The sequence below is a fragment of the Polypterus senegalus genome, chromosome 1 (assembly GCF_016835505.1).
Source record: "Polypterus senegalus isolate Bchr_013 chromosome 1, ASM1683550v1, whole genome shotgun sequence".
Taxonomy (NCBI): Eukaryota; Metazoa; Chordata; class Cladistia; order Polypteriformes; family Polypteridae; genus Polypterus; species Polypterus senegalus.
Window position 1 is genome coordinate 243,348,971 of NC_053154.1, and position 13,018 is coordinate 243,361,988.

A 13,018-nucleotide genomic window follows, 5' to 3' on the forward strand; every position below is an offset into this window, starting at 1 on the left:
AATTCACACTTTTGTTTTCAGTAGACTAGATTACTGTAACACACTCCTCTCAGGACTACCCTAAAAAGACATAAATCACTTGCAACGAGTGCAGAATGCAGCTGCTAGAATCCTAACTAGGAAAAGAAAATCCGAACACATTTCTCCAGTTTTGATGTCACTACACTGGTTGCCTGTGTCATTCAGGATTGACTTTAAAATATTGCGTATGGTTTATAAAGCCTTAAATAATCTCGCTCCATCTTATATATCGGAATGCCTCACACGTTATATTCCAAATCGTAACCTTATATCCTCAAATGAGTGTCTCCTTATAATTCCAAAAGCTAAACTTAAAAGAAGTGGTGAGGCGGCCTTCTGCTGTTATGCACCTAAAATCTGGAATAGCCTGCCAATAGGAATTCGCTAGGCAAATACAGTAGAGCAGTTTAAAACACTGCTGAAAACACATTACTTTAACATGGTCTTTTTATAACTTCACTTTAACTTAATACTGATACTCTGTATGTTCAATTCTTCATAATAACTATTCATAGTGGCTCCAAAATCCGTACTGACCCCAACTCTCTCTTCTGTTTCTTTTTCTGGCCTGCGCCACCACCACCTACTCAAAGCCTCATGATGCTCCAGCATTGATGGACTGAAAGCCAGAAGTCTACGTGACCATCATCATCAGGTCCTTCCATGAAAACCCTAAATACAAAGAGGACTGTTTGATTTATGTTAGGTAGATTGCCCAGAGTGGACTGGGCGGTCTCTTGGTCTGGAATCCCTACAGATTTTATTTTTTTTCTCCAGCCTCTAGAGTTTTTTTTTTTTTTTTTTCTGTCCACCCTGGCCATCGGACCTTACTTATTCTATGTTAATTAATGTTGACTTATGTTTATTTTTTATTGTGTCTCTATTTTTCTGTTCTTCATTTTGTAAAGCACTTTGAGCTACATTTTTTTGTATGAAAATGTGCTATATAAATAAATGTTGTTGTTGTACTAATACTTATCCGATAGTAGCAGAGAAGCAGTAAAGCACAGTGGAGAAGGTACGATGGGCAGGAGTGGGGTGGCACAGATGAGCAGCGATAGCAGCAGCAGAAAAGGCACAGTAGCAGATATTACAAGATGCATATGAAGATATCAGAATTCGGAGGTTCCAATGTACAGCCATATACATATAATGCTGGGTATTACAGGCACAATCACTCCTGAGCCCACAAGCCAGGTGGGGTATAAAATCAGATCATTTCTCAGTCAATAAGCACGTATAGAAGTAATCGAGAGCAATCCAATATATGCATTATAATCCAGAAGACACACCATCCCTGGCTTGTAGATTGCCATGGTGCAAAGAGATGTTCATAAGACTCATCTTGTGAACCACAGATAGATTAAGTCTCCATAACCCACCAAAGAGGCAGAGAACACAGTCAAGGCAAAGTTCATAAAGTCTGCAAAAATAAATCCAAATCAGTGCAGCTCGAGTCAGATGCATCCATGAACTATATATACACAATAAAAACGTGAAAGCAGTGTAAGAATTGCACATTTAATGCCAATTTTAACAGAAAGTGTTGTTAACAGGGAGGAGCGGCAGCAATATGCATTCGCCAGCATCCCTTGTTATTTAGGAAAAAACTGTAAAACCCTAATCCTTTAAGCCTAAGAACAATTACATAAGAATGAATTAAAAGGAAATTATTTTTTCCTAAGCATACATTTTCCAATTATTCTCATTCCTTATAAATGCATTTTACAAATTTCTTACTGTCACATTTCAAGATGACATCAGGAGAACATTCCAGCTAGAGACTGACCACTAGTGTGAATCAGTGAATTTTGTCAAAGCATTATTCACAGCAAATTTGCTGCGATTGCTTTTCCCCTTGTTTGTCAAATTATTTACTGATAATTTTGGCTGGTTCTGTAGAATTTGTTTTAAATACCATTGCCCCATAATGTTTTGTGAGGCCGGCGCAACGTCCTCTGGAGCTGTAACAGCCAACATTGAATGGACCACCCCCTATATAATACTAATAATGTGCATTACAGACTCTGTGGGGCGAGTTATCTGTGCTTGTAGCCAAATGTGCATGTCGATTTTCAAGATCCACGTCAGTATAAGAGAAGTAGGCACATACCCTATGCATGCATAATAATTAGCCACATGGTGCAGCGAGAGTGAAAGCAAACCTTGAAGGAACCTGACGACCCTCCAAAACAGAAGACTCTATGAAATAATACCAAAAGATTTATTACTATTTACATTAATATCTTTTTGATAGAATAAAAGTGCAAGGCATCAGCATAGACAGTTTCGACAGCCTTCAGAATGACTTCAAAAAATAGGATGAGCCATCAGTTTCAATCATGATATGCTACTTTGAATTCTTTGCCATTAAAAGACCTACATATTTCTTCTAACTTTTGACTATGATTTAGGCATTTCCGCTTTGCTTTGATGAAATATATGATTGCATGTCTCTGACTGCGTTCTTTCTTCTTTGATCTCATGGAGGCATACTGATGCAGTAGTTGGCACTGCTGCCACACAGCTCAGGTCACCTTTATTGCCACAATAATCATTCCAGTATAGCTGGCAGACATTTCCATAGCCCTCAGGGACACTTTAAAGATGACTGCATCAGTATACGCCAGTCAAATCTGGCTCAGTTTGCCCTTCCCAAGTCAAGTCAAGTTGGGGTGCACGCACTGGTACAGTGCACTGGCGCACCCACTACACGGCGAAACAACTCCGGATCCCGGTTTGCAACCCCCCAGGCAGACACGCGGTCCAGTCCCATCCTCCAGAAATGACCCACTATCTGCCGCAGCCAGGTGTACATGGGCAACCCCTTGGCCTGGTCCAGCCACTCGGGTTCCCAACAATGAGGAACTTACAAGCTGGATGACCTTTGGGGAAACACGGCACATGGCCATAGTGCCGCAACGGACGCTGCCTCACAATGCAGGTAATGTGCCTCATTCCGGACTCCATGAGCAACCGCTCATTCGACACAAAGCCCTTCTGCATTGACTGAATATCGCAAACATTTCTATGATTTCGAGGAACTCAAAGCGAACAAACTCGGTAATGTTCGCTCATTACTATTGACAACAATTGGTTTGGGATTTATTTCAGGCCACAAAATAATGATATTTAAACATTTCAGTCTACTTCTGATTTGATTAAATCAGTATTTTGAAAATACTCATTTATGATTAAAACTAAGCATTTTCTACTTAAAACCAAAACTATTACAGGAATATTATTGAAAATGACACAATATCAAATGTAATTTCCCCCTTTGTTGAAGTATGTAATATGACCTACCTATATTTCAGGCTTAACTTCCTTATTCTGCATCACTCCTTGTAGAAGTGACTGCTGAATTAGCCTACATATCTCGCTCTATCTGTTCCATTTAACTTTCAAAAGTAAACATCTTCAGGTAAAGCTGCAGATGCTAAAGATGTGGAGTCAAATCACAAAGAAAAATTCTCTTGAACTTTTTGGTTGAACTTTTTATGTTTTAAAATCATGCTTTACAATGACTTTACTTTTGCTGTAGGATATTCGGCATCTACAAAACCATAGACAACCTGCAGTTTTGCACGTGATGTACATTAGCATCGCATATATTTGAAAAAACACAATTTTACAAAGATTTAAAAGAGAAAATCCCATGTGAGGTAGAAGAGTCCTACAGTGGAGACAGGCTTCAGGCTAACAGTGGTTTTAAGAGTCAGTGATTGAGAAAATATAAAAAGGACCAGAAGATCACACACTGAATAATATTTTAAAACAAGCCTGTGTAGACAGGATGTTGGCGAGTCAAAAGGCAGCAGCTTATTTAACGGACTTTAGCCTGATACACGCAAGTAGACCAATAAGAAACGGTGCAACATTTTGTCTTCTGAATTGTCTTTATATTCTCCTTTACAAAACATAAGGAATACAACTTCAAAGATTTCATGACTTATCCTAACATGGGGTCAATCTCTCATTTGCACGGACTACAATGAAATTCTTACTTGCATCTGCTAAGCAACAAGCAGCACACTGCCACTCTCTGGCGCAATGATCAACAAGTGTTACTCACCATGGTTAATTGAAGCAGGCTCGGTGCATTTCTTTATTTGAATTTCCTTGACGCACACTTAACTACTATGCCTCTAAACAGAGGATTCTTAAGCAAAACTGCATTTAATCTCCCTGATTTTCATAAGTAATTTATACAACTGTCACCATGTTCCAGGTGTCAAGTCTTTTATGGCTCAAGTGCAACCATAATCTTTATTAGTACTTAATAGAGTATAAAAAAAAAAAAGTCTAACTTTACAGTGTACTATATTGCCATATTTTCTCTAGACATTTAAGGGCATTAAATTTTAAATGTAATGATTTGTAACCTTTATGTTTTGAGCTATACATTTGACAATGGCATGCATTCCATGTCAAATATCAAAACTGAGATACCACCATGAATTTAACATCATTTCAGAGAGTTATCATCCCAGAGGCCTAAGTATTACCCAGCAATGAATGGTGTGAGTCACTACACAGAACAAGAAGCCACTTATTTCTAATGCATTATTTTCAGTGGACTTAAGGCAGATCCAGCTTTGGATGGAGAACCTATCACACCACACACCAAAAGACACAAGAACAATAATGATTGTCAGCCAGTCTAACTGGCATATCCTGGAGATACAGTGGGATGCAAAAGTTTTGGCAACCTTGTTAATAGTCATTATTTTCCTGTATAAATCGTTGGTTGTTACAATAAAAAATGTCAGTTAAATATATCATATAGGAGACACACACAGTGATATTTGAGAAGTGAAATGAAGTTTATTGGATTTACAGAAAGTGTGCAATAATTGTTCAAACAAAATCAGGCAGGTGCATACATTTGGGCACCACAAAAAAGAAATGAAATCAATATTTAGTAGATCCGCCTTTTGTAGAAATTACAGCCTCTAAACGCTTCCTGTAGGTTCCAATGAGAGTCTGGATTGTGGTTGAAGGTATTTTGGACCATTCCTCTTTACAAAACATCTCTAGTTCATTCAGGTTTGATGGCTTCCGAGCATGGACAGCTCTCTTTAACTCACACCACAGATTTTCAATTATATTCAGGTCTGGGGACTGAGATGGCCATTCCAGAATGTTGTACTTGTTCCTCTGCATGAATGCCTTAGTGGATTTTGAGCAGTGTTTTGGGTCGTTGTCTTGTTGAAAGATCCAGCCCCGGCGCAGCTTCAGCTTTGTCACTGATTCCTGGACATTGGTCTCCAGAATCTGCTGATACTGAGTGGAATCCATGTGTCCCTCAACTTTGACAAGATTCCCAGTCCCTGCACTGGCCACACAGCCCCACAGCATGATGGAACCACCACCATATTTTACTGTAGGTAGCAGGTGTTTTTCTTGGAATGCTGTGTTCTTTTTCCTCCATGCATAACGCCCCTTGTTATGCCCAAATAACTCAATTTTAGTTTCACCTTATTCCAAAATGAAGCTGGCTTGTCCAAATGTGCTTGAGCATACCTCAAGCGGCTCTGTTTGTGCTGTGGGCGGAGAAAAGGCTTCCTCTGCATCACTCTCGCATACAGCATCTCCTTGTGTAAAGTGAATGGCTGAACGATGCACAGTGACTCCATCTGCTGCAAGATGATGTTGTAGGTCTTTGGTGCTGGTCTGTGGATTGACTCTGACTGTTCTCACCATTCGTCGCTTCTGTCTATCCGAAATCTTTCTTGGTCTGCCACTTCGAGCCTTAACTTGAATTGAGCCTGTGTTCTTCCATTTCCTCAATATGTTCCTAACTGTGGAAACCGACAGCTTTCTGTATCCTTCCCCTAAACCGTGATGGTGAACAATCTTTGTCTTCAGGTCATTTGAGAGTTGTTTTGTGACCCCCATGTTGCTACTCTTCAGAGAAAATTAAAGGAGGAGGGAAACTTACAATTGACCCCCTTAAATACTCTTTCTCATTATAGGATTCACCTGTGTATGTAGGTCAGGGGTCACTGAGCTTACCAAGCCAATTTGAGTTCCAATAATTAGTTCTAAAAGTTTTGGAATCAATAAAATGACAACGGTGCCCAAATTTATGCACCTGCCTGATTTTGTTTGAACAATTATTGCACACTTTCTGTAAATCCAATAAACTTCATTTCACTTTTCAAATATCACTGTGTGTGTCTCCTATATGATATATTTAACTGAAATTTTTTTCATAACAACCAACGATTTATACAGGAAAATAATGACTATTAACAAGGTTGCCCAAACTTTTGCATCCCACTGTATAGGAGGAAAGCCAGCCAGAGCACCTGGAAAAGAATCCATGCAGACTTGGTGGAACAGTAACTCCTCAAAGTCAATTTAACCGATATCGAAACTCAAATGCAATCTCCAGAGCTATGAGGCAGCAGTGCTAATCCAACCAAACATAAAAATAAAACTATTGATTGATAAAAATCCATAAAATCTCTCTCTATATATAATTTTTTTTTTGCATTTGAAATTAGAAATTATGTATGACCACAGAACATATTATAATACAGGAACTAATCACTTCGTTTGTGGACACCATTTTTATATCGTCTTTACAAATTATTATTTGTGTGCAAGTTATTTTACTAATATTGAGAAGAAGTAAACATAAACACACCAATCTATCCCATAGAAGTGCGACCCGCATCGCCCTCTCCAAGCCCTCCTCTCTGGACTCCAGCGCTGAGCCGTCCACCGCCAGACGTGTTTTGACAGAGAAGTTTTATTTATTCGTCCACATGACTGTCGTGGAAACTGCCACATTATAACTTTTTTTTTTTTTTTTTAAATTGGCAGTACTTGATAGTAGAAAAGATTAGGAAAACAGCTTTCCGTCTTTCTACTTTTTAACTGTGCCGAGCTGTAAACAACATGAAGATGACACCGACTTCCTCGGCTAGGGGTCTTGAGAACAAAGTGGACGCTGGGAGGCGTGGAAAGTCGGGCTGCTCTGTCGGGTCGAGAGCTTTGCAGTTTTGGGCGGTGTCCTCTCTTCTTGCACTGTTTGTGACACTTCGAGTCCCCCTCGGCTCCTGGGAGAGTGGAAATGAGTGTGATCGGTGCCATTGACCCAAAACTCTCTTTGTAAATTGCGCTGCACGACTACTTACTGTCCCTTAAGTAGGGTCACTAAAACCCCGCAACATTCAAGGTTGCTTTTGTGATGAATTCTTTTAAGATGATGGAGGGTTTATATCTAAAAGATGTACCGACCCCGTCATGTAAAGTATTGGACTTGGGAATTGTTTTGACCTTCTGCCCGTTAATCACGGAAGGGCAGAGTCCACATTTCTCAGAATAATTTTTCTCCTAAATCACAGGCACATAGTGCAAGGTTGTCAGGCTGAAATTTGCAGGATTGCATAGAAAATGTAATTTCTATACCACAGCGGACGTGTAGCGCCTTTCACAAGGGATCTGCTACCGAGAGATGATCCAAATACATTTAAGCTGCTGTTAGTGCTACTTACCTGTTGTGTTATAGTGCCTTTAAATTGTACTTTACCTGAAAGCACTCCAGTACTGCTCAATGTATCTTCTTCATGTTAGTTTTACTGTTTAATAATTTATATAGTACATTTTATTTTTTCCCATATTATATTATATATACACATACATACACACACTAGGGGGCTCGATTCGCTCACCAAACCCTGTTTTTGGTTTTCTGGATACACACTTTTAAGATTTTTTTTTTCTTGAATTGTAGCTATTTCATTAGTTCACTTTTATTTGGAATTTTTCCCAAGTCCCAATATGCTGAACCTTTTAAATGAGGTCAGTGAGACATGTGTTTAATGACTTTGTACCATAATTCAGGATAGGTTTCTCTGTTTGGAATTTCAGCACAGACAAAACGATCTACAGTACATCATCAGCAGTTATTCATTTTTTTTGCAAAGTAACCAACAAATGTATGTGAGGTAAACCCCGTTTTTGAAATTCTCCGGTATCTATCCATCTATCTATCTATTGACTTAAGCTTCAATACGTCCGACATATCACCTGACATAACACCTGTGTCCATACATTCGATCTTTATTCGGCTTTTCGTTATTTCTCCAAGTAATTTCTTTTTTTTGCGCCAATACGAAGTTTACTTTCTTTGTTTTGACACTGTCGTTTTTTTCTGCTTTCATATTCTGTATCTTGCTCTGCATGTGTTTCGCGCTTATGTTTGTTTTTTTTGAGTCTTTTGAATTCCAGTTTTCATTATCTCTAACCTGCTCTGCATGTGTTTGACCCCCGTTTTTTAACCTTTTTATGACGTTTTACTTCGTTTTCTACTCTGTCTTATTTCTGACCTCGCTTTGTCCTGCTTTTTTTCAATGACATCTGGTCCATGGTGATTATTTTCCCTTTTTCGAGTAATAATTTCTGTTTGTTTGTGCTTTACTTTCTTTTTTATATACTTTCTAATTTTCCCACTTTCATATTCTTTAACTTTCTCCACGTGTATCGCGCCGTTTTTTGAGCCTTTCGAATTCCACTGCTTTCATAATCTCTAACCTGCTCTGCATGTGTATAGCGCCGACATTTGTGAACGTCTTTATGAAGTTCGACTTTGTCTTTTACACTCTGTCTTAATTCTAAGCGCAATTGGACATTCTTCCCCCCCCCCCTCAAAATTCCACTTGTTCTGGGCTGAAAATTACTTTCCTTATTTTCTCAATTTGCACCTATTATTCTTTTTCTTTTTTTTTTTCTCTCCAACACTTTTGAGTCTCTTTTCTCCACGCTGCTTTCTTCTTCACTTAGTCATCTACATATCATTTATAACGTATTGCCCTTATACGCTTTATATGTGCCGAAAGCCCTGGATCTGCGTGTGCTCAAAGCCTTTGCACGACTAAGTGTTTTGCTGCCCATGGTCTTATTTGATATTGGTTGTAAGTAGGGCATGTCCCGCAAGAATCTCATGTTCTGTGTCCTTGCGAGACGATCTTGGGTCAACCATTTGGCACAAAGTCTCATGTTTAAGGTCCCCGCGAGACGCTCCGTGGCCAATTTCTTTCGTCTCACGGGTCTTTTAAGTGTCTTCGTGTCCCTAGTGTTTCTCTCCAGGATTTTTTTTTTTTTTTTATAATAGAGAGATATAATTTAAATATAAAGGCTCATGATCAAAAGAGAAAACAAAAGAACATGAAGATTAATTCTCTGCATGCTGACTACTTGCATTATTATATAAATACATTTATTAGTAAAATACCAGAAGATTTTATTACTTCATGCACATCAAGGTTTATCAACTGGGGTGGGGAGTGTTTAATTATACAAATTTTTCATATTTGCAAAAAACTTCTGTATTCTAATTACAAAGCACTGAGCTGCATTAATTCAAATGAAATAACCTAGATGACAAAATAATAAAGGAAGGTTTAAAAAATTAAGTATACAATATAAAAAGGTTAGCTCATATTATGTATTGTTTGTAAATAAATTTCACAGTTAGACAAGCTAAATTCTTGTTTCATTACAATGGAGCATTTCAACATGGGCATCAGAGAAACAGATTGACCTTAAACCTCAGTAGTGTTATTTTTCATTCCAGAAACCTTGAAATTGTCCTGACGTTGCAGTCAGGGTCCTTTAGGTAATATACCAACATGAGAATTCATTACAGAGTGTTAAGAAAACACAGATTTCAACAGCTCTCAAGATATCGCTATTTATTGGAAAGGTTTTAAAAGATGTACAGCTTGGAAAAAATAACTGTTTTATCGTTTATGATAACGCCTACCCAACAACACCAATGATATCAAAAAATACTTCAAGCAACATATATATATATATATATATATATATATATATATATATATATATTTTTTTTTTTTTTTTAAGATTAGTGTCTAAATATTGTTGTCCTACTCCATTTATTTTCCACAAATCAGGTAAATTCGGACAATAAATAATTAAAACCGTTACAAAACATATGCATTTATTAGATCAAAATTTTTAATTGTTTACTGGGGCATTTGGACACCTGGATGGATGGAAGGATGCACAGACTTATGCCAGCACTACAACAGCCTCATCCTAGAACCTTGGTTAGACAATTTAAATAAATAAAAATACATAAATAAAAATCTAGTCTGACCCATCCTTTCTATTTAGGGTAAGCCCAGCTTAGCACAATAAAAGACCAACCAGAGTAGTTACAGGAGTGAGAAATTGCCTATATTGACAAAATACATAATCTGGTAAGAAACGAATTACGTCATCAAGAAACTGTAAGACAGTACTGTGAATTCATCTGCACGACTGAGATAGATTGGAACATTACAGGTAACCATCTGATGACGTATCAATATCTAAGTCCTTCAACTATTAATAATACCTATCGAGTAATGTTTAAACGTAAGATGCGTCCATTGATTAATACCTACTTTACACCAAATACGAATAACTTGTAATAAGGTCACTTCGTTCATAAACCGTTCAAAAACACAAAAATGTATGATCAGGCTGTTCAATGTAACCGGCTGAGAATGATTCAATTTAATCTATAGTGTATATACGAGAATACAGAATCATTGCAGCATTGATCAGCTACAACACTACTTAAAAAATTAGCAGAACTACCAAATAAGCAAAAGTTAAAACACCGTAAAGAGCTTATTTAGTACATTCAGTATGATCCCGAAGTTATACATAGGTTGATAAACAAGGGCTAGTAACTAAAGTATCTTCCTGTAAGACACTATCCACTCCGCATAATTTAAAATAAAATCGGCGTCGAGCTCTAAATAAATGATCATTCCGGCACCTGACCGGCGACCACACTCACGTTTCAAAAGGAATGAATTTATTGAGCTCACTGGGAGACAGATATTGATATTTTTCAAAAATATCCATACAAAAAAAATATTCATAACTCGGCCACATTACTATAGGTTGTTCGTTTTAAATCCGTGTGCCTTTAAAAATCCGCCCATATGCCCACCTCCTCCACTGGCCACCCAATCAATGAAAAGCCAACTGTCCTTTAAACAGGATGAGCTGGCAAAATAACTAGCTCTGGCACTTTAATCCTCTCTGTTGTCATACTGCGACGATAAGATGCCATCGATAGATCTATTGAGTCTTCCTAAATATCACGGAGTGCAATCAGCCCGAACAGTACAAGTTTGCATAAAGAAGCAAGAAACTTATGGTGGCAGCTCACAACCTTCAAGGCAGATAAAAACAAACACAGTATGGAGACGGCAATTTAAGAAATACAAAAAAAAATTACAATCAAGCCTCCTAAAGACTTCAGAATGAAATCACGCCCTCGTGGAGGTGGGGGGGGGAGCTGTGGTTGGGGATAAACCGTGAGAAGACCTCAGCTTCAAAACGCCCTGCATATTAAAAAGCACGTTTAAAATATGGTGCCTGTTCAACTGGATCTGCTAGCGTTGTTCAAATTTGTGATGAGTACCACGTTTGCTAAGCAACTTGGTATTCATCCAAAACAAAAACGTGGCCGAAATAATTATTAGATACACTGAGATACAGTGTCAATGGTGACGGCAGAAGCGTACGATGCAGTTAGAAAGGTTGCCACAGTGCGCATCCTGCATAATATTTTTCATATAGACTTTTATTGAAACTAGATTTAATATAAAACAATCTGTTAATCCTCCAAACAGAACAGAATAACACTACATATTGGTTAAGCAACTGTACGATTTTGAAAGTCATGCCCTGCCATAGTCTCTCTTTACCACCTGCAGAATGTATAATTCATCACAATTAATATTGATGCAAATATCGGTTTCACTAGGAAAAAAACACCTTCCAATTGAAAGTCTCGAGTACCTTTAAAGACGAACTCAATCTTTATGTAAATATATACTTAAAACACCACATATTCAGCCAATAATATTCAGAAAGCGGTTTTAACTCTCCTACTCAGCACCTGTGTATGGCTCACCTGAATTCTTAATTACTGCGCTGCCAAATGCTATGTGCATTAAATTACATTGATACATTAGCTCTCATAAATTCAATTCTACCTTTTCGATCAAAGACATTAAAAAAGGCAAAGCTTTACCTGAAAAGGCAGCATATTATTACTGTTGTCTGTCCTGAATGCTGTGTCCTCCATCCAGGATTTTGGGGCGAGGGGACCAGCTCTGGGAAATTTAGGAGGAGCGATAACGTTGCTCGAATAGGGTTTTTTCAAAGGGGAGATGGGATTCAGCGGAGAGGGTACACCAACCCCCACGCCAACTCCGACTGCCCTCCTGGGGTCCCTATTGGCCTGCAGTCCACTCCAAGGATTGGAAGTGGAATTCCAGGCGGCATTCTGGTGATTATTCCAAGCGGATGATGAAGTGGAGGAAGAAGGGACTTTAGTGTTCATTAGGGTCGGATGGTTATATGCGTTTCTCTGGGGGAAGGGGGCCTGACTAGGGCTCACAGGCGACCTCCGTTGTTGTTGCTGCTGAGCTTGTTGCTGAGCCAAGCCGATCTGGGGTGAAAAAGTGCCCGAAAAAACGGGGTTAACATGGTGAGGAAAGTTTTGAAAAAGCATTGTCCCATTAACTGGGGGAATTCCTTGAAAAAAGCTATCGTCCACGGTGTTTGTGGTTCCTGTTGACCAAGTGCTTCCAAATGAAGGGGATAAGGATGTGCCACCGGGTTCCTGGGGTTGGTGGAAAGTCAAGCCAGGCAAGATCGGCGACTCCATATGCGCTTTCTCTTTGTTGTTTTGTGCTGTAGCCGGTTGGTTAACGATGCTTGAGGGGATGTCCTCTGATTTGGGGGGCTCTGAAGAGGAGGTCGGGGTGGAAGGGGACTCTAAATTTGCTGGCTCTTGCTGCTGCGGCTGGGCTTTGCTTTTGTCCATCAGTAAATCATCCTGCATGGTTTGTTGAGCTGTAACGGGGAGAAACAAAAATGAGTTATTACTGAGCTTTTCAAGTGCGACACGAGGCTGGTTTCTGTGGTGTTTGGGCAGCGAGAATCCGGAAAC

At 38.8% G+C, this 13,018-nt stretch overlaps 1 protein-coding gene across 7 annotated transcripts in view; it reads right to left on the minus strand.

Annotated features, from left to right (window-relative positions):
• The window catches only part of cpeb3 (cytoplasmic polyadenylation element binding protein 3), a 148,467-nt gene that overhangs the window by 133,330 nt on the left and 2,119 nt on the right, over positions 1-13,018 (minus strand). For all 7 annotated transcript variants that reach the window (XM_039770832.1, XM_039770841.1, XM_039770870.1 and 4 more), the window contains exon 2: positions 12,095-12,921. In XM_039770832.1, the coding sequence (XP_039626766.1) occupies positions 12,095-12,910 (816 nt within the window). In that variant the 5' untranslated portion in view covers positions 12,911-12,921. The remainder of the gene's footprint in view (positions 1-12,094; positions 12,922-13,018) is intronic.